Raw genomic sequence first — 22,486 nt, forward strand, 5'->3', positions numbered from 1 at the left:
TCAGATATCAATCCTGAATGGCATAAGCGAAAGTGGCACCCCCGCCACCTACGCGGACATGCTTTTAATAATAATATAATATAGTCGAGTGGACCCTAGCCGTTGCCTCTGTCTGTGCTTTAGTCGCTGCCATCGCCGCCGTTGCCGATCTTGTTATTCTTCTGGTTGATGCGGTTCCTGTCACTGCCACGCACGTAGGTGTCTTGTCGCATTTGCACCATTTGCACCTTTGTGTCATTATTGCAATTTTCGCTGTTTACTTTAGCTATCTTCTTTCTTTCTTTCTTTCTTTTTGCGCTGTTTTACCACCTTCTTACTGTATTTAATCCACTGTTCCTGTTCCTTTTCCCTTGCCTGTATTTCACCTGATGAGAAGGCTTGAAAGTATACTTGTGAAGACAAAAACTTTCAAGATGTTTGTAATGAGCCTGAAGTGTGTCCTTTTTATGAGTATTAAAATTATACCGCTGCAGTAAGATCATGCAGTCAAATCATACAACTAAAATACTGTAAAATAATCATGCCATGGCAATACAATAATAATATTATTGTAAATAATGCCATGGCATGCGCATGCATGCGCTGCTGCATGGAGCATGATGCTGGAAAGCGAGTGTTGCCAGGTGTAGACTGTAACCAAGGGGATCAGACGATTTGTGACCACACAACTAACTAACTTCACAAGCCGCATGCAGTGCTTAGGCTTAGCCTCAAACTCAAAGTCAAACTGCTACCACTGGCACTGTGCTAGCGCGCTGTGAAGTACAATGTGATCAGTACGTACAGTGCAGTGATCACACGATAAACCATGTCTACATAGACGGAGCTCATTACTACTCATTGAAAGACAAGGCCGGCAGAGTTAGTATAATAATTATTGCAGTACGTGTTGATCGTAAATAAGTTACACAGTCATCAGTTTTGGGAAATACGTCGTTTGAGAGATGGAAACACAGCCGGCCGAGTGGAGCCCCACGCCTCAGCGAGCTGGGCATGCATGACCGAGTAGTTTCCAGCTAAAGAACAGCAAGAAAGATAGAAACGACTCCGCTATCGAGTATCGTCTGAGGTGGAAAAAAATTGGAGAGAAATCTCGGCCCTGTCCACCTCCAAGATTCAGTTGGATGCTAGCAGCAGTCCACGATCGTTAGCACAGCTCAGCGTATCGTTCGGCACGAAGCGTTCAGGCTTCGACAAGCTTCGTAATGGCAACGGCGGTAGGTAGTCGTACGAATTGAGGCAATGCATCCGTGGTTGTGTTTGCTTGATCGCCTATAGAACATCTATATCCGTGATTTACTAGTTCCGCTGCAAGAAGGTTAAGCAACTGATCGATTGAATTCTTTCTCGCACTTTTCGTTGAATTTGTGTGCGCAGCTCGGCTCCAGCAAGAAGGCCGAGTGTGTCCAGGTGGTCGTCAGATGCCGCCCGATGAACAGCAAGGAGAAAAAGAAAGCATACAAACGGTGCGGTGCAGTCCACACACAAGACGTGTATCAATACAAAAACCATGCATGATGCATGGTAATCAAGACCTAATTGTATGATTGTGTAGATCTACAGTTCTATCACGCAGAGGCTATGACCACTGGGTACTACAGTGCCGGCCAAAGAAATCCAACCTCATTGATAGTGCCGGGCGCTACACAGCCCTGGCACTACGCATACTAGTCTGTGCACTCCAGCGCGGCGCTACACAGCCCTGGCACTACGCATACTAGTCTGTGCACTCCAGCGCGGCGCTACTTTATTAATGATGTTGGATTTCTTTGGCCAGCACTGTAGTAAACTAGTATAATAAGACTACAGTGAAGATCAGTGCATGCATGCATGTAGTATTAATGACTATGTTGACCTTCTTTTCAATTGAAAACAGAGGTTTGTTTCGAATGTAAACAACGTTCTTGGAACCTTTGACACCTTCGTTTCACCCCTGCTGATTAGTTGTACATAACGGCTTACTTCAGCTTCAAGCACACTTTTAGGTGAGCCTTTTCTATATTTGCCGGTGCTGTGCTTTCTCTCTGCAGGACTGTTGAGATGGATGTCAAGCGGGGCACTGTGATTGTGCAGAATCCCAACACCCACCGTGCCGAGCCGCCAAAGTCGTTCACATTCGACAGTATTTATGACTGGGAGTAAGTACTTGGTCCGCCCAGTTAAAATTGGCGCTTATCTTCACACTTGTCTCAGGAAAGAAATACGAATATTTGAAGCAAGCCACGATCACAAAGCACTATATACATGATTATTTACATGTCAGTAAGCAACTCAGTTGAAATTTAAGCAAGTTACACATCCTCCTCGCCACTATCGTCGCTGGAGGAAGAGCTCAAAACGTACGATCCGGACAGCTGCTGCACAGGTCGTTTCATAGCTTGTCCCACTTCTCCTCGTCTCGAATCACGCTCAAAGGCAGTGCGTGCTTGTCAACTTCCCATCAGAAGCTGAGTGAGACTGCCCGCATGTTGACTGTAAGTGTTATCCCCGTTCGTCGCAATAATGTGTCTTTGTTTGAGACAAAAAGGCAACGCCATATCAGTGTCCTTTTTTCAAATGGCTACTTGCTGATCAGCACCCGTACCCACGCGAGCCGCTGGTGCATGGTGCTTGAAGATCTACATGCAGCGCATTGATAGCTTCCGCTTGATGTAGCACCTGTACGTACTGCACCTACAACGCCGTGCACCAGGCTTTCGGGCTAGTTTCCTGAAAGCCCTTTGCACGAGTGTTTCTCTCAGAACTTCGTGTTTTCTTTGATTAGCTCCTTTGCCCTGTCCTCTGTGAGCTTCAAAGTGTGTCCGCCGTATTGGTCTCACTTACTGGAGATATCGACATGAGCTGCAGTTTCTTCGTCAGCGATTTGCTGGTGATAGCCCTTCACTAGGCGCTGTAATGTGCAAGCACTGAAATTCAAGCTCGCGAAGCGCTTTTTCAGCTTTTCTATACGTCCCCGGGGTAAACAATCCTTGCCATCAGACAGCTGGAAGTAGACAGAAACTGTGTTCTCCATCGCTCTGAAATGCGAACATCCTGACCTATTTTACGGACACGAGTGGAGGTTGCAGTGTTTTCTTGCGCTGACGGAAGTGTTCGTCGGCGGCAGCTCCGTCAAAAAGACTCAAACGAACCGATCGCAACTTCAGTGATGGTTTGTGCTGCCATGTCGTCGGATGCAATGGTCAATGGTTATGTTCGCATGGTGAAACGGTGGTTCCATGCCGTGTGGCACAGGCAAAACACCAAAAAACCAAGTGAGAAGATAAGCGCCAATTTTAACTGGGCGGACCAAGTAGTAGGAATGGAGAGTCAAGGAAGGAATACTTGTCTGGCATCATTTCGTTAAAGATTCAAGTTCAGGGCTCACGGTTGGGATGCCAAAACTCGATTACGTGGGAGGACATCTTGAAATCTGATCACCATAGAAATGAGCTCGCGTGACTCGAGCTATGCACGCGGCAGTGCACGCCTACGCGGCGCGGAGCACAGCAAGGACTCGAGAGAGTTGCAGTGACCTGGTGACTGACAAGAAGAAGTAGAACTGAGGAAGACGGAGACCGGCTGGGGACTTGTGTTTCACTTTGGTTGCCATTCACTGTCGTTGTTATTGCTTCTTTCCGAGCGAGTGTGTTGCGAGCAGTGCTGGCCTCGTAAGCCGAAGGCTTCAGACAGTTCGTTCGCACGCTGAGTCCTGCGATGAGAAGTCGCGAGTTCTGCCGCCGAGTCTTTACTGAGAAAGGGATCGACATCTATGTCGTCCACCGGTGCACTGGCGCAGGTGAGGAGAGGTAGAGGACAAGAGCTCCTTGATGGAATGAAGCAAAGACTCACACCGTGTTCTAGTTCGTTATCTCTGTTCTCAGAGCGTTTTGTAAATGCACTTACACGAGTGAAAGAGCCGTGCCACGCTGCTGTGAGAAGTGACGATGGAGAGATGTGAATTATTTGATTTGCCACTCTCTTTCGTTGCAAGAGGACGAATCAAATGGCTTCGCCGTTGTACTGGTCATGTATTTTCGGTTCGCCATAGCTGCTGAAGCACACAGCAGTAGAGCGCCGATGAGCGAGACAGCAAACGGTCAATGATATTTCAAGAGTTTGTCAGTCACGGAGGAAACATTGCAAAAACGCCTTGCCGCTGCCTTGCTGGTGTAGTTTCCGCATCGTACAACGCATATGCACAGGCTTCCTTCCTTGTCGTCGCGCACGGGAGTTCGCGTGCGCCCCTGCCGACTTAGCTCACTTCAAAACAGAATAAGGTAGCACAATATTGGCCGATTTTGACAATCGATGGCTCAAAATCTTCAGGAGATACTAAGCTACAGTTTAACCGAAGCGATTTTTCCCTAGATCAAGGGATCGCTGTAGAGCATTCGCGGACTTTGTGACAATATCTTTAGTTTCCCGGGGCCAAAATCAAAAATTCCTTCGGTTGAACCCCTAGTTCACATATTGCCTGGTTCCACCCAAATTTTCAGTGTCGTACTGTCTACCCGTGCTACCTTATTCTATTTTGAAGAGGCATGTGTCGCACTGAAAATGCGCTGCGAGATGGCTAGAGTTTGTGTACAAGGGGTGGTCGAGCTGTGGTCGCGTGACAGTCGACCTGTCGTCGCGTGAGCAGGCCAGAAACAAAATGGCGCCCACGTATTTGTGCACAACCGTGAGCCCTGAAGTTCATACTACTCCTTGCGGACACACCGATAAATATATGCATCCATACACACACATACACACACACACACACACACTGTCCTGTTGTCCTGCCAATGCATAAACATCTGGAGTGTGATCTCTCTTTAAAATATCACTTGCCCTTAACTTTTAATGAGATCAACTGCTGTAGCTTCCCCGTGTTGCATGCTTCGGGCCACCTGACCGGCATTGTTCTTTGTTGTGTGCTATGACCTCCAGTTCCAAACAACAGGATCTGTATGATGAGACGTTCAGCCCACTTGTTGAATCAGTACTACAGGGCTACAATGGTATGTTCTGACAGGTTTCTAATGAGGCCACTTAGCTTTTCCATGCCGTCTTGTTTGCAGTTAGTGCTGCAGAATTATAATCGACTTGTAAGAAATTCCTGTCTGCTGTATTGAGAGAGGACATCGTCTTTAAGGGTGTATTGCCAAAGCTCAACATGGGCATAATTTGCATGAGAATCATCTACGAACTGTTACGCTTCTGTTTCGCCGAATAAAATTCTGTTTACGACCAAATATGGTGCAAAGTAAAAAAATGTTTCACAGCACTTTTCCACACGTTTTTCATTGTTCTGGACAGCATCAACAGTGGATACAGAATGGACGGCTGAGCTCTGTTTCTATTGTAGAGTTTCTGGCTTTGGGCCCTGTGCTGTGACGTTAAAATTTCTGTGAGAAGACACTTCAAAGTGATCATAGCTTTGTGTTGATAGCAGTCCTCCAGTGTTGATAGCAGTCCTCCAGTGTTGATTACTGTAAGTCTACAGATTTTCGGCCCATTCAAATTTCGGCCTCCAAGGGGTAAAACCCATTTCGGCCGCATCGAATTTTCGGCCTGTACTGCTGCCGCCTGCGTGCACTGTCACACCAAACCTTGCAAAACAATTTTTTGGCCGTAACAAACTTTCGGCCAAACATGACCGGGCCTAGTGGCCGAAAATAAATATGCAAAAAAGAGTGTCGGCACAAGTTCAAGGAATCAATCTCATCACTTGCGCCCACACTCTTTTTTTCCTTGTTACAATTTTTCCTTGGCTCACCATCTGAAATAAATATGTGCCAGATGTTAGTTGACTTACATGTACCGTATGCTACTTTGGTCTTGTTTACATGTATATGTGACTTCAGGCACGATATTGGCCTACGGACAGACAGGAACTGGAAAGACCTGGACAATGGAAGGTAAGTATTGGGGGTGGATGTTAGCAGAGGCTCGGCTTCACGTTCCCGTTGTGCCCAACACCAATTCGAATGTGACGTGCATGGGCGAATAAAAGTACCACCTTTTAATTACTTCCAACCTTCGCCATTTTCCCAGCGTAGGACCCCTGGACCCTTCACCCATTCATGGCCGCACCAATGTCGAATACTTTCCGACCCCCCTGGAAGATGTATATTAAATTTTACTCTTGGCCATGTATTTTGGGTACACTTGGTGACCATGTTTAGGGAGGAAAGAAACCCTACAGTGCTCTCCCCTGCTGTGATCCTACTTTTCACAGGTGATCGCACAGATCCCACGCTCTGCGGTGTCATTCCTAACTCGTTCAAGCACATCTTCGATCACATCAACCGATCTGAGGATGAGGTGAGAGTGCACTCATTGCTGCCCTGCATTGCATGTTGATACGTGTCGAAAACTCTGCCACGGCAACGGACTAAATTGAGACGTTCCCTGATTAATATGAAGAGGCACTTCCAGGGTATGACCTGTACACTATCATTGTCTTACTGCAATTGCCCATTGATTGATACAAGCTTCTTAAAAGTTCTAAAAGTAGTCATCGAGTTACTGAATTCCTACATCCCTGCCTTAAGTACAATGACATCCTTCCAGAAGCAAAATCCATGTGTGTGTGTGTGTGTGTGTACGTTTGTGTGTCCTTTTCATATGTGTACTTAGCAATACCTTGTGCGGGCCTCCTATCTGGAAATATACCAGGTAAGAGTGCCACTGGTCCCGTCGTCAACTCATTGTTACCGTTATCTCAATGTCAACACAGTGTAACAGAAGGCTCTGGCTCCGAATGAATTCTGATGAACAAGAATCTTGACAGCTACTGTGGGTTGTGTACTGCATCACACAACCTGTATGTTGTCCTGGAACCATTTACCTTGATAGGCTATCTTCTAATTTTCTTTCTATCAAATATAAATTTCACGGTTCGCGTGAGACTCGGCTGGAAGCCGAGTTTTCCGCATCCGCCGTGGGAACGCCACCACCCTCTAGGATCAAAGGCGCAGATGCAGCGCCTAAACGGTGGGAGATGAGTAGATCAGACCCACCGCCAAGTGGTCAAAGACCGAAATCCCATTAGCTGTACCCATGTCTTTCTATTGCAGATTTCTTTATCCGATTCCTTTTTGGTACCGTAACTTTCTCACCCACATGCAATGCTGTGGATTTATTTGCTGTTTTGCAGGAACAGATCAGGGATCTGCTTTCCAAGGACCAAGAGAACCGACTGGAACTGCGTGACAGGCCAGACACCGGTATATACGTGAAGGTAGGTGACAGAGAGAATGTCACCATGGACAATGTGTGGCTGGTCTTTCCGATACCCGTGGCCTGGAACACTAGGAGATAATAGATGCAGTGAATGGGATTTGTCGGTCTTTGACCGCCTAGTGGTGGGTGTGATCTACTTACCTCCCATCGCTTTAGTAGCTACATGTACATATGCACCATAATCCTGGAGAGTAGTGCAGAAAACTCAGACTCTAAGCGAGTCTCGCGTGAACCATGACAATTTTATTCTGCTTTTCCAATACAGAAGAACGAAGTGTTATGACGGAAGTGGAATGTTTATTTTTTCTCCCTGCACTACTGACGTAAATATGATGGTATGTACTTGACGAACAATGTTGACTATTTTCTGTATGATATTTCCATTCTGGCTTCTCAGGATCTGAAGGCGTTTGTTGCAAAGAATTCCGATGAAATCGAACGGGTTATGACCGTGGGCAACAAGAACAGATCAGTCGGGTAAGTATGGCAACCTGGTCCTTTGTTAAATCTTGCTCATACTCTCATTCTTTATATGCATCTGCAGGGTTCCTAGAAATTGGAGCTTTATTGACTCGTTTCTAACGAGAACGGATGTCGCTGAGTTGTTTTGCATCCCGCATCAAGCCCTATTGACAGGGGGTTCCGATGTGTTTTAGGCGTCCCTCCCGAGTCGGAATTGTTTCGCTTGCGATGCACTTGTTTTACAATTTGTCATATCTCTCCAACATCTCTTTGGAGCTCCAAGCATATTTACAGCGCCGGAAGCAGTATGCATATAATTGTGTTGGCTGGGATAAAATGTGGAGTCCAAAAAAAACAGGATAATCTCTTCTCTTTTCCACTCTTGGTAGGTGACACAGTCCCATTGTCGGTGTGGCATGATGCACGGGTATTGTTTTTTAAATATATTTCTGCACCTCGTAGCATGCCAAGACAGCCAATTGAACTGGGGAGATGGTGAGACCAACCACGGAAGAAGAGAAAAATGAAAATGAAAAGCACGTACAAAAAATGGGGAGGGATTAGCAACTTGCAAAGCAATGGGATGCCCAGCCAGGTGTGCAGCGGAAGTGGTGACTGTGATTTTGATAACTGGGCGATACTGAAGTGCTGTCTGACGAGGGTACGGAATGTGGGCATATCTGGAGCTTGCCTAACACTATGGTATGCTACTGTGCATGCTCACAAGTAGGTTTTCCACGATTGGAAAAGTGTGTTTTCCCCCGCGAATGTAGCTAGGGACTACGCACATAGACAGGTTTCCATGGGAATTTGTCCATTTTTTACATTCTGGATTTGAAACATGCCTCCTTTTTTCCCATTCCTTCCATTTCCACCGACTGCTTCTGCAGGTGTACTGACATGAACGAGCACTCATCCCGGTCGCATGCTATCTTCATCATCACTGTGGAATGTTGCAAGGTCAGTGGAACTATGCAGGGAAGCTCAGTGGAAACGCATTGCACTTATTAATGGGATGTATGCATCTAAGATGGCCGTCACCTTTTTTTCCGGGGCAAGTTGCCCCATACTTGGCAGGTACAACCCATTCTAGTACAAAAGTCCACGACCTGTAATGCAGAGCTGGTATCAAGGTGTGTAACTGTGTATACAGTTGTAGTGGACTTGCCGTGCAAAACCTAATGGGGAGTAATTGATGCGTACGTCCCATTTTAATTTCCACAGGCTATAGAGTAGTTTGATGCTTTTGTCATGTGACGAAATTTGTACCGAAAATGATCATGTCATGCAGACAGTGGAACCAACATGGGCGATATCATGTGACATAATTATAAATGTAGATGCAGGGGTTGACTGGAGCTGGAACCAACATGGCCGATATCATGTGACATTTTTATAGATGTAGATGCAGGGGTTGACTGGAGCTGGAACCAACATGGCTGCCCCGCAGGGTCATGTGACGAATGTGAAACTTCTCTTTTGCTGAAAGTGTGTTTACGTCAGAGTTGTAGCATTTAGGGAGACGACATAGTAACTAATTCAGTGTCGTTCCTGTGCGAAATGTGTTATGAATCTGTGCATGCAGGTCGGGCCTGATGGCGAAAACCATATCCACGTGGGCAAGCTGAACCTTGTGGACTTGGCAGGCAGTGAGAGACAGTCCAAGACAGGTGCAACAGTAAGTCATAGCATAGTCACTTGCCATTGATGGATCTGTGTCGCACTCTTTTCTTTAGCCAAGGGGTTCCACTTTTGACATGTCAGGACTGATACTGGAGGGGGAGCATAGCATGGTGGCTTAGACAGAGGGAATCAGCCGGCTCGGTTGCCATGACAATCGTTGGAACCCTGTCCATCTTTTTGAATTGTGATGATTGTTGTTACGTGTGATGACTAAACGTCCACCTAGGTAAAGAGATAATAATACGGCCAGATGGTGCGACAACAAGGCACAAAACCTTGGTGGACTGTTAGTCATCACTCGTAACTTAATGGTCCTTTCTTCTTCCTTCAATGAATTGTTGCTGATCTGCACATTTATTATTTGGTTTGATATTAATTTTTATTTATTCGTACCTTTTCAGCGCTGTTGTGTGAGCAGTTTGTACCTATAGATTTATGCGATTTGTTATAATGATATCCTTTGCAGGGTGAACGTCTCAAGGAAGCAACGAAAATTAATTTATCGCTATCGACACTTGGAAACGTAATCTCTGCTCTGGTAAGTTGATGGAGAGCATTGCCGCCTTGAGTTTACCTGTGTAGCCAAACTATTATTCACTTCATGTCGGTCATGTGTAAACTATCAGATGAAGCGTGAGAGCCAGTCGTGTCAGAACAAATTGTGCTACTGTAAAAGCCATTATTCTAACGAGGCGCATATATAACGATTTCCCAGAATTGACTAGTTCACGTGTACCAAAGGTAAACGATTCTCACTCATTCTCAACGCTAAATAGGACAGTATATGTATCGATTTCTGAATAACGATTTCTATTTTAACGACAGATTTCTCCTCGTTAACTCGTTAGAGTTAGCACTTCGTTATATATATATGGCTTTTACAGTAACCAAGAAACGTAGAAAGATAGAGGAAAACTGCGTTTGAAAGCCATGTGCACTAGAGCACACATGCCTGCGTGCATCTTTCCGTCACAGGTCGATAGCCGAAGTTCTTTCGTTCCGTACCGAGACTCCAAGTTGACACGTCTGCTACAAGGTCAGTTCCCGTGCATGGAAGACCTGTTTGCCAAGTAGACATGATGATGTCATTCACCATACTTTCCCCAACTCGAAGCAACTGATGATGTCATTTACCATACTTTCCACAACTCTAAGCAACATGATGATGTCATTTACCATGCTTTCCCCAACTCTAAGCAACATGAATACATACACATTGATATGAATGACGGTGTGTGAACAGCTTTGCGTTTCAGGTACATCATGCACTATTCCAGAGACAGTACAAACCTTTGCGTACATAATGAAATGGGTATAGGGAAATCTGGGCGCTAACATGTGAAGCAGCAAATGATTGTATCAAAACAATAATGATCATGGGATCGTGGGAAATGAGTAGTGAGTGTGTGCATATCCCTGCTATGCCTGCTATGCCTTGTGTGCAATGCTTTGGCAGATTCTCTGGGTGGAAACGCCAGAACAGTGATGGTAGCTACCATGGTAGGTGGCAAGATATGATGGGAGAATGACTGATGCTAGGCATATGCTGTTGTTGTTGTTGTTGTTGTTGTTGTTGTTGTTGTTGTTGTTGTTGTTGTTGTTGTTGTTGTTGTTGTTGTTGTTGTTGTTGTTGTTGTTGTTGTTGTTGTTGTTGTTGTTGTTGTTGTTGTTGTTATTGTTGTTGTTGTTGTAGAAGTTTATTTAAAGTCGCACCACAAACAGGCGGGTTAGCCTCCTTTGATACATGTGGACGCTGGAGGGAATGAGAGAGAAAGGGGGGAGGGGCAGAAATACGGAGAGAGGAAGGGTAGAAAATAAATAAGTGTGTCGACCTCAGAGCTACGCTAAAGCAAAAACGGAATGGGAATACTGCTGTTCTCGTCTGGAAGCACTCATCTACTTTTGTGGACATTGAAATCAGTTGGAGTGACCGGGGCTGCCGGCGCTCTTACTTGCTTAGCGCGTACTAGCACTGTAACACTGCAAAAACGGACCACCACTGCTCAATAGGCCTCCGCGGAATATGCTCGTATTTTTACCGATAATTCCTTTGAGCATTGCTCAAAATTACGTCCGATAATTCCCGTAATTCCACCAATAATTCTCACGATAATGCTTTTTTTCTTCCCTTTTTTGCAGATACCGTACCGCTTACGGGTTTTTTTGCCACTTGTACGGGCAAAAAAATCACGGTTCGCGTGAAACTCGGCTGGAAGCTTTTTTTTCTTTCTCTTTTGAAATACCGGGCGATCAACTCATTCAGGATCACAAGCTTTTTGGTACAAATCATGGTGTTAAAATGGAAAAAAATTGAAAAAAGGGGGGCATTGCTCAAATTTTACCGATTATTCCACAAAAATTGCCAATAATTCCCGTTTTAAAAATCACACCGATAATTCCCGAAATTATGCCGACATATTCCGCGGAGGCCTACTGCTCAACCACTGCTCAACCACTGCTCAACCACTGCTCAACCACTGCTCACCACTGCTCACCACTGCTCACACCACTGCTCACCACTGCTCACCACTGCTCACCACTGCTCACACCACTGCTCACCACTGCTCACCACTGCTCAGCACTGCTCACACCACTGCTCACCACTGCTCACGGCCGCAAGGCCAGAGCCCTGTGGCCACTTGACTTCTCAACGGACTTCAATATCCGCAGCAGTAGTAGCTGTCAGCAACAGCCATGTTCTGATGTCTTGCTGGACGGAGTACAGCTTGACTGCACTGCACTGCTATGTTCACTAGAGTTGCTTCAGAGCGACGGACACTACAGTCAATCTTGGGAATCGCAACACTCAATCGTGTAGGAGAAAAGTGCCCCTCAACAACATGTGTGTTCTCAAATGCAAGTGCTTACTAGTCAGTGCTGTACTGCAGGGGCTTGCCATACACATGGGCCAGTGTGATAAATACGAGACAGATCGATATTGCCCTGGATCCTGCACTGAGGTATATGAAGAAGACAAACTAAATTAAAATAATGAAAAGTGGTGTACGCATCAGCACAAAAGTGGTGTATTTACCAGCACAAAAAGGTGCACGTGTCAGCGATACAATGCAGTGTGTACAAGGCAGCGCAGCAGCGTGTACCATGGTTCAATAGCATGTACAGTACAACATCATCATCTTCCTTGGGTGAACAGTAGTACAAACGTGGCTGTAAAGCAACTGCCAGACACCAGGGTAGTGGTTAGCAGATACTGCGTAGGAGCCAGTTTTTAGATTCGCTGTTCCTGCTGCTGACAGGAAGGAAGCGTAATAGGTAATGTCCATGCAGGTTCTAAGATGTATTTTGTCTGCTGTACTGCTGCATGTATTGGTGTCTGTCCCCACTGATCAGGGACCAGCTGACTACAACTACGAGGAGACAATTACAACACTTCGGTGAGTACCTATTGAAAGATCCTTGTGCACTTATCAACACTCAAAGCAGGTCTTTCTTTTGTCGTATTCCTGTTTGATTCCTCGAACCAGACTGCACATTAATTGTGCCTTTTCAGTTTTCACGTGTAATGACATCAGCACTTGATCAGTTTGATATCATGTATTCGCTGACATCTTGCTGGTACAACGTTAACACCCATCTGCAAACATAGTCTCACAATGTTGATGTTACTGCAGGTACGCAAACAGGGCCAAGAACATCAAGAACAAACCCAAGATCAACGAAGACCCAAAGGACGCACTCCTTCGCGAGTACCAAGACGAGATACAGAAGTATGTGCACAGTATGTACACAGTACAGTGTTGGCAACTGAAATACGACCCCTGAACGGTGTGCTCACATCGCAAAGACCCAACACGGGATTGTAAAACTACTACGAAAAAGAGACGGCCAGAATGTGAACGCACCGCGCACCGGGGGTTGGATTTCAGTTGCCAGCACTGGACGTGCATAGTGCGTGTGATGGGTGCAGAAGACTTTGAAATGGAATGAACATTCTTCAGTATAGAGAATCTCGGCATGAGATAAATGATGAGAGCAAACGATAGGGCTTGAAAGTGATGACGTCAAAAACGCCCAGGGAGTAGTAAGTTGATATCAGATTTCTATTTTGGATCCACTAAGGTGTGACTTTGCTATTGCCTAAGTATGTGGGTGCATAGCAACCCACTCATGTCGCATGCAGGTGTGACTTTTATTTTGCCAGCAGTTGTCACCCCGCCCCTATTAGCCAAATCAGTCAGTTGCACTGGCTACATCACCTTGCTGTGAGTAAGACCGCTTGAAATGTGCTCGGATCCAAGTGGATCCAGTTTTTGAATATTTGAAATTGTTGCTATGCTGTGACGTAGCACTTTCAAGCCCTATATGGAGTGGATGAATGAAACATCATGAAAAAAAATGACCGGACTGCTTCGGCTCTGTATTACAGTAAAACTTGTAACTAAAGACCACCGTGACTAGCGACCAGCCTGGTACCACAGACCACTTCGCCAGGCACGGTCTCACATTCATAAGAATTATATCGTTGTGCGGTGCAAACCTCTAACTAAGGACCACCTGCCACTAAAGACCACTTTCTCTGGCCTCAAGGGGTGGTCGTTAGTCACAAGGTTTACTGTATCTTCAATTCCACTGGTGAGATATTCATGATAAAGGTCCGGGACGTTAGCAAGAAAGCATTAACTTGCATGATGACCACCATTGTTTGTTTTGCTCTGCTCATTACTCCTCTAGCCATTCGTTGCTTTTTCTTTTGCTCAGAGTATACAGGGTGGTATTCGAATTCCTGTATTTTGCTGTTTCTTCTTTCTTTTCCATGCAGATTGCAGTCAGAATTGCAAAAACGGGGCAACAAAAAAGGCAAGCGGAGAAAGAAGAAACGAAAAGGTGCGTGGCTTTAAATTCAGGGGGTGGCGACAAGCTCAACCGGCTTTGATGCCGAGTATATCAGAAAATGTAGTGTTCCTAGCTGAGATGTTGCATACTCTTCATTATCTGCTGTGTTGCCGCTGTCAGTGGGACCAGTTGCAAACAGTTTGCTGCGATTTCGTCTTGTACGCTATTGCAGAGAGCTTAGCACTTCGCTCCTGTTTGTGTGCTACTGCAGAGAGCTTAGTATTTTGCTCCTGTTTGTACGCTTTTCGTGCCACGCCTCATGTTAGGTTCGGGAGAGGGTGACCAAGACGGAGAAAGCCAGGGTGAAGAGGAGGAAGGTGATGAAGAAGAAGACGACGACGGTGCTGAAGAAGAGGACGACCCGCGGTTAGATGCAGCTTTAAGGCTCAAGGAGCAGCAAGCCAAGATCGAGGCTGAGAAAACCGCCATCCTGGAGAACAAGGAAATAATTGCCGAGGTAAGACCAAAGTGCAAAATGACACTGCGACGCGCCATAAGCGTGCTGAGCAGTAGCAGTGTTATGTTGCACATTTTCTCCGTGTGTTAGCACACAGCACGTCTGAAGTAAGATCTGATAACATAATTATATTCATTGCGTGTCATGGGACAATGGCTTGAACACCCATGCATACGTACAGCATGGATTCGTTTTGTAACAAGCTGTTGAATTCCTTGGCTTGCGTCCGAATTTCCAATCATACTGTTACGCGTACTGTACATGCATTGTATCAATGGTTCATACAATGTGATTGTGAAACCTGCAGGAGAAGGACAAGCTCATGCACAAGCTACACAAGAGATCGAAACAGCTCGTCAAGGAACAGGACACGGTCAAGAAGCTATCAAAGACTATTGACGTGAGTGGTCACGCACCTGCAGAGTCCATGTACAATCAAACCTCGTTAGCACGAACTTCAAGGGACCGAACAAGTTTGTTTGTCTTATCCGGAGTTCTTCTTATCCAGATCTGACAAAAAATTGATATGCATAACGTGAAGCAACTTGGTAGAATGTGTGTGTATGCGAAGTGTATCGGGGGAATGTATGCGGGGCGATAGTGCGGGTTCGAATCCCATGTTATGTGTTGACAAAATAGGAAAATGATAAATTTATAAGCTAGCACCATAAGCTAGCACCATTGCGTAATACCCAATGCTGCATACTAACTATAATACCTTTGGTAGAATGTACCTGTCTGGGAGTTAGAGTTTTGAATTACTCAACCTGCGGACAGAGCTGTTTCGTCCTTTGTGGACTCATCAGCGAGTTTTGAATTATGATTGTATCTATTTGTGGTTCTGAGCTTAACTTTCTTATTATAACTAAAACAAATTAGGAACGAGCGGGCTCTCGCTATGCTTTGTTTTACTGAGGTCGTCATGCGTGTTATTAGAACTGATAAAACCTTCTTTGCAATACGAAAACACTTGCTCGATAGTCGTAGAGCAAAGACGTTTCTATCGGTTTGAACAACACACATGACGATCTAGGTAAAAAAAGCATAACGAGGGCTACTAGGCTTCCAAGCTGTCTCGTTTCATTGACATGAGTGTCTGTGCCTGCATGAGGATGTGAACACATTCGAAGTCGAGAGAAGTGGAATAATGAGGGGAGAAGGGGATTTCCCTTGAAGTTTTGTGATTTGTACTGTTTGTGTGATTGCCGGCTATGCCTAGGCTGTACAATTACATTGTACAGAGCTAGCTTTTTCGAGTGCCTAACCTGATGTGTGTGTCGCAACACAGCTCTATGTTGACTATATGCAGGCAATGCAAGGGAAACTGCTGGTCGGTGGAAAGACTATCCATGCCCACACAGAAGACCAGGAGAGGATCTTGGCAGAGAAGCGACGTCAGATCGCCGAAGAAAAGGTAGGGCATTTTGGTCCTCTTTCACAACAACAATGACGACGATGGCGACGGCGGCAACAACAGCAGCAGCAACAACAACGACGACCACGACGACAACAACAACAACAACAACAACAACAACAACAACAACGACGACGGCAGCAGCAGCAGCAGCGGATCTCTGGTCTGAGCTTTGGGGCTCGGCGATGGAAAGCTTCTACTGCGAAAGACCACAGTTGAATGACAGTACCAAAGTCAGGTGCTGCACTTTGCGTTCTGCGTTCGGCGTGAACCCCTTAAATTGGTGTGATATTGTACGTATTTCATTAGAACATTAAAGTTACCGACAAGGACACACGGTTTCCAATGGAACGGGAGGAGGCACCTAACAAAATATACTGTCATTAGTGGCACGTAACAAAGGGCTTGTCAACTGACAGCCGCTTCATTCAGTCGCTGTTCACTCAATGCACTGAGCACACCGTTTGCTTTGGTGTTTATTAGTGTTCCTAGTACTGACATGTATGGCTTCTATACTAATGTGCTGTTCTCTCCGGCAGAGAAAGGAAAGAGAACTGCAACAAGAGCTCGAAGCCAAGGAGGAGTCGACTGCTGAGGTGGCGGAAACCTTCAGCTCTCTCCAGCAAGAGGTCATGGTCAAAACAAAGAAACTCAACGCTGTAAGTGACTTTCCGCTGGTGGGTTCTTTCCTCCTGTAATGTCTGGCAGCAATTCTTGTACAGAGTGTTGTGTTTCACTTAGTTTGAACCCACTGACGTTGATGCTTTGAACCGGTTCAAAAATGCTTTATTGCTAGCTACACTTCATCGCACTTCACTTCATTGCATTTGGCTCGGCAACTCTCAGCTCATGTGTTTTGGCCTTACAAGTTCGAAGAAGCTAGCTGACTGGAGATCGAGTATCATTCCAGCATTTTATTTCCGTTACGTAACATAACATCCCGCATATTGGCAGCAGCTTGTTCAAGCTATCATTGTGTGCTGTGTGTTTTGTTTTGTTTCTGCCACATTCGCAGCTGTATGGCAAGTACCAGACTGCCCTGCAGGATATCAGCGATCTGGAGAGTGTGTTTGCTGATGAGCGACTTGACCTCATGTCCACACTGGAGGATCTGACTCGGGAAATTCGCCTTAAGTAAGATAATTTGCTACAAAAGGCACTGCAGCTACAAACATCCTTGTGTAGAGCTGTACACCAGATCAGTTCCTATATGTTCTGTACCAGGGTCTCTCCTCATCTCTGCAATGCTTGCTTCTTTTTATTCCCCAAATCAGCTTCCACTTAGATACTGAACCAATATTAAATTGAAAATTGAAAAGACCCCATAGGGACGAGTTTTGAAGCAGCTGCACTTGACTGTACCAGGATAACATGTAGTGAGAAAGTGCGATAGGAGCGCACAACAACTGACGAGCAAATCAGCTTCATTTCAAGATCAAGAGACCTCCTCCTCTAGTCCACAATTGAATATTGCTGCAAAACGGATAGAAGCGGATAGGTATGAATGGCAACTTCCAATCAGCATTAACATTTACATTTTAAAACCTGATCACGTATCGCCGAATGTACTGTGCTTTGCCCGTTGCAGAGACTTGCTAATGGAGAACTTTGTACCGGAAGACGTCAGGGAGAGGATAATGTCGCGTGCCGAGTGGGACGAGGATGCCGACCAGTGGACGCTGGTTGATGTCAAAGAAGATTATAGGTACCGTATTTCCCCGATTATAGGTCGCATTTGATTATGAGTCGCACCCACCTTTTTCAGAATTGGGCCATGTTGTTTCAATATTGGCACGTAACTAGGATGTCACATTCGATTGTAAGTCGCACCCCCTTCTTCGCTCTTGAAATTTAGTGTAAAAAGGTGCGACTTACATTCTGGGAAGCACGGTATGCGTCAACCCTTGTTGTGCGTTAGCGTTGCAGTTATCAATGCACTAGACGACCTTCGACTGTGGCTTCTCTTGGAGAGGGGCAATATTTTCCCATTTGTAGTGACAATTTGCACATATCCTTTATGGTCCGTTATGAATAGGAACCACTATTCTCCGAATAGAAGTCTCACCCTTCTTCACTAGACTTAAAGAACAAAAAAGGTTAGATTTATAATCGACTCCGCTTTGCTATGCAAGTGAACACAAGAGGGGGATGCTATATGCATGCACTCAGTTGAGACTTTCGTCCAGCAGATACAGGGTGTTACAACTTTGGTTTTCTTTGATGCTCTACCTGATAATTATTGATTTCCCCAGCGAAGTCGTGCTCCCTAGGCCGATGGGGAAGTCGCGGGACACATCGACGAAACGGAAACGAAGCAGTCAGCACTCCGTTATCGCACCGGGTCACGTAAAGTATCGGGTGAGTGCTTTCAACGACCGTTACACGCATAGTTGCAAGTGCATGAACAGCACAGTTAAACACATCCTCGAGCACTATTGTTGAAACGAATAGGCATGGCTCATGCAACAACACACCGGCAACGAAAATATCAGTCAATTCAGACACTTTCCTCAATATTCTTCCCGATGAAGACTCTAGGCTGAAAATTTGGCGATGTAATTATAGAATTGCAGCATAAGCAGCGGTAGCGGCGGTGATAATGGCTAAGAGTGAGTTGAGGTCTATTTGCCTAGCCCTGAGCCATGTTATGACTACACAAACTTCAATATTCTCTCCTCTGGTTTCACCTTCCACTGTTGTTGTATTTTCAACACTATACTGATGCAAGCGAAATTCCCTAAGCTGGTTGTGTTTTCATTGATATGAGGGAATGATGCAAATGGGAAAAGTCTGAAGAAAAAATTGACTCTCACCACCAGGACTTGAACCAGGGACCATCGCCTGTGGCCAGCGATGCTCTAGCCACTGAGCTATGGTGTGTCCATGATTTATTCAAAGCCCCACATTAAATGAATAATAGCAAAAAGGTGCAAGAGATTAGCTAGAGAGAAAGGGGGAACCAAGGAAGAGTCCAGTTGGGAAAGGAAAATGAAAGATAAGAACATTGAAAGGATCGGTCACGCAATATGGTTAATTCCCATCGTGGATAGGATAATGAGCTATGGTACTATGAACTATGGTACTATGAGCTCTGATATGTAGCTGTCATCCCAGGCTACGTTTCTCAACACAACAATGTACTGCAAAAGCAGAAAATTTCGGTGGTGTTAAATTTTCGGTAACTTCGGTGCCGACAATTTTTACTGAAAATAAAACCCACCGAAAATTTCGGCAGAACCGGTACTGTATGCATGTAGTATTAGCACACTTACCTGGAAACCGGGTTTACCGAAAATTTCCCTCCACCAAACCGCCGATTTTGGAGAATACCAAAAATATTACATCACCGAAAATTTCTGCTTTTACCGTATAGGTGGTAACATGAACTTGTGAACTTTGCTTTACTTCTTGCTATGCGCTCTAGCCTGAAAACGCACTGCAAGTGGACCTGGACTTGGCAGGCAGAACTACTCGCGACTACGAGGGACCGGAAGTGGCGCCGCGAGTGCAGGCAGCTCTCACTGCCGCTCTGGACGAGGGCGCCGAGGATCTCATCATAGATGTCAGGTACGAGCAATATAGAGTAGGGTGAAGCGAGTGCAGTTAAACTCCCCAGATCCGGACATCCCTAATTCGGGCACGTCCGTCTACCGGGCACCTTTCTGACCCATCTACAGTCATACATTTAGAGTCATACAAATTGGCATTTCAACGGGGGAAAGGGCCCCAAAAACTAATTAATTGGCATAAAAGATGTTTTCTTGCATGCCAGTAAGTACATACGTTCTGAGTTACGGGCAATTCCTAGCTACGGACAGTGCTCGGTCCCAACCTGCCCGGATCTGGGCAGTTTTACAGTACAACCAGGACGAAAGGATGGTGAAGCGAGTGCAGTAAAACTCCCCAGATCCGGACGGCCCTAATCCGGGCACGTCCGCCTACTGGGCACCTTTCTGACCATCTAGAGTCACAAAACGCTGGTCTGTTAGGAAACTCTTTGCATTCCAACTTGGTTCATTTCCATCTCTTCTCTCAGCCTTTTGAAGTGCAACGTTTCTTGGATGAAATGTTGCTATTCATTTTTAGTGGTGTGTGTGTGGGACGGGGGGGGGGGGGGGGGAGGGGGTGGGGGGGCTGGCTGGAGAGGGTGGGATGTGTGGTGTGGTGTGTGTGTGTGTTGGTGTGTGTGTGTGTGCATGTGTGTGTGCGTGTGTGTGTGTGTGTGTGTGCGTGCGTGCATGTGTGGTTCCATTGCCCACACTAATCGTAAGTTTCACTGTGAAAAAATGTATTGAGATTGAAATCCGGGATTTTTTGTCTTCTGTGTGCAGCGAGCTGACGGAAGCAGTTGCTATGCGTGAAGCTATCGAATCAGGCCGGGCGGCGACTCGTGCCGGAAAGGCAGGAAAGGCTGGAAAGAAGGCGTAAGAGCAAACTGTTTGCCATCTCCTGTAACCCCAAACCTTTCACCGTGACTTCCAAATTAAACTCATGATTGCATGTCACGCAGGTATGATGTTAGCAGCCCAGCAAACTCCTTGCCTGGTCTGTATCTTTGCATGAAGCAACAAGGTAAGAATGGTCTAATCACTTGTCCATTCCTGTAACACACTTGTACCGGATGCTGTGCACAGGGCATTCTAGACAGTCAACGCACATCGTAGCTTGTTCTGATTTGAATTCTGCTCCTCACTATCATTTCCTACAGGAAATCGAAGAAGGCCGCGTCCAAAGCAGGAAGGCCCGCGACTGCTACACCCACGGCTGCCAGTCAGTTCCCGACTGCCAGAGGTCTTGTAGCGAACAGCACCCATTACTTGTAGAATGGGTCACCGGAAATATTTGAAGACTAATCAGTTTCTTCAAAAGTCTGAACTTGCACACAGTGTAAATTTGTTAGTAGTATAGTGCGGTGGGGGTTCTGGGACAAAAGTCACCTTTGACCCCTGGCTGCCTAATAAGGAAGAATATGGACTATTCATCCTTATATGGCAGCTCACAGGTCAAAGGTCATCTGCCATATATGGACTATTCTTCCTTATTTGGCAGCCAGGGGTCAAAGGTGACTTTTGTCCCAGAACCCCCACCGCACTGTACTACTTTTGTTATCTATTTTAAAACATTATATTTTCCCGTTGACCACTAGCATTTTGTTATCCCCTCCCCTGTATAAAATTGTATTTAAATTTGTTCAGTCTATGCTGTGACATCAAAATTAATGATTGGTCTTACTCTTCATACTTGAGCTTTGGCTGGTCTTTGTTCGCAATGTCTGCATTCTAGTCCCGGAGTGAAACCCTTTGCTTTAACCTATGATCTCTTCCTGCAATAACATATGAAAAATCAATGAAGAATAATGGTGTACATGTTGCATCGCAATTTTGGCCAGTAAACGCAACCCATTGCGCATTTTCCTTTTAAAAAAATTAATCCAGCACGGTTATTGGACAGACTGTATCCGCCAATGGCAATGGTGGTCCGAGCTGGGGAACTCGGCTTGAGCATGCATGTTGGGCAGCTAGTGTGGGCAAAAAGCAACTTATTCTGGAGTTCTCTCTTCTGCCAGTGGTCAGCATTTAAAATTAGAGATGTCTTTTATCTGATACATGTACTATTCTGCAATGAACAGAAGAGAGGATGGGTTTCCTCTATCACTTCACTTTCCTGCATTGCATGTTTGACACAATATTTCACTACCAGAATGATGATCTTCATGCAAACCTTTCAACTGTTGATTCCGTGACCCGTCCAATGGTCTTCTTGTTCCTCCCTCCTCTCTTTCTCTCTCTCTCTTCTCTCACGTACATGACGATTGTACAAAATTTACAATACATGATTGTACAGATGCTCAGTCTCCAGTCATAGTGAAAATTAAAATCCATGACCATGATCTGATGATGACTGTCATGCATGCTGAATCGCTCATCCAGTTGCGAACATACCTAATCATTGACCTGTGCTGTATCCATGGTATCTGGTAAGAGCATGTAAAACTGTCAACGCAATGTACATGTGTAGTTTGTATGACTGTACAGAGTCAGAGGTCAGTTCGGCGACGTGCCGACTGCTCGACGAGTGCTCGTGCAACTATTTCACTCTTCTCTGGCTCTATGACAGCGATACAATGATTATGACTATTGTATCGCTGTCATCTTGAAGTCTGTCTCATCAGCTGATCAGTGATCACATTGTAGACGCCACGTGTACGTGTAGATCTACACAACGTCACAAGTCATGTACTGAGTACGTGATTATCGGCTGTGCGCGTGCATAATTTTTGTGCACCTTTACGGCGACAGTCACGTTTACGTTTGTGTCGTGTCAAGTCAGTCAAGACTAGACCGTGATAAAAATCAATGCCAGCGTTATTATTTTCTTCACCTAAAAAAAGTAAGGGACCGTGA

General features: G+C 45.5%; 1 protein-coding gene across 2 annotated transcripts; it reads left to right on the forward strand.

Moving 5' to 3' along the window:
- The first annotated feature begins 923 nt into the window (after positions 1 to 923).
- Positions 924 to 21,530, forward strand: LOC135823407 (kinesin-like protein KIF3B). Of its 2 annotated transcripts, none has more exons than XM_065336251.1 (28): positions 924 to 1,217; positions 1,378 to 1,466; positions 2,031 to 2,138; positions 4,915 to 4,985; positions 5,832 to 5,885; positions 6,206 to 6,291; positions 6,607 to 6,645; positions 7,127 to 7,210; positions 7,610 to 7,689; positions 8,565 to 8,634; positions 9,260 to 9,352; positions 9,824 to 9,895; positions 10,333 to 10,393; positions 10,814 to 10,857; positions 12,709 to 12,752; positions 12,990 to 13,085; positions 14,138 to 14,202; positions 14,478 to 14,668; positions 14,976 to 15,068; positions 15,957 to 16,082; positions 16,622 to 16,741; positions 17,098 to 17,216; positions 17,671 to 17,787; positions 18,335 to 18,440; positions 19,507 to 19,649; positions 20,414 to 20,506; positions 20,791 to 20,974; positions 21,184 to 21,530. In XM_065336251.1, the coding sequence occupies exons 1-27, from the start codon at positions 1,206 to 1,208 to the stop codon at positions 20,903 to 20,905; spliced, it is 2,391 nt and encodes a 796-aa protein (XP_065192323.1). In that variant the 5' UTR covers positions 924 to 1,205; the 3' UTR covers positions 20,906 to 20,974; positions 21,184 to 21,530. The 2 variants fall into 2 exon arrangements, with proteins under 2 accessions (XP_065192323.1, XP_065192324.1); XM_065336252.1 differs by having other exon boundaries at positions 925 to 1,217; positions 15,978 to 16,082.
- The last annotated feature ends 956 nt before the right edge of the window (positions 21,531 to 22,486 follow it).

Source organism: Sycon ciliatum, chromosome 8 (assembly GCF_964019385.1).
Source record: "Sycon ciliatum chromosome 8, ocSycCili1.1, whole genome shotgun sequence".
Lineage (NCBI taxonomy): Eukaryota > Metazoa > Porifera > Calcarea > Leucosolenida > Sycettidae > Sycon > Sycon ciliatum.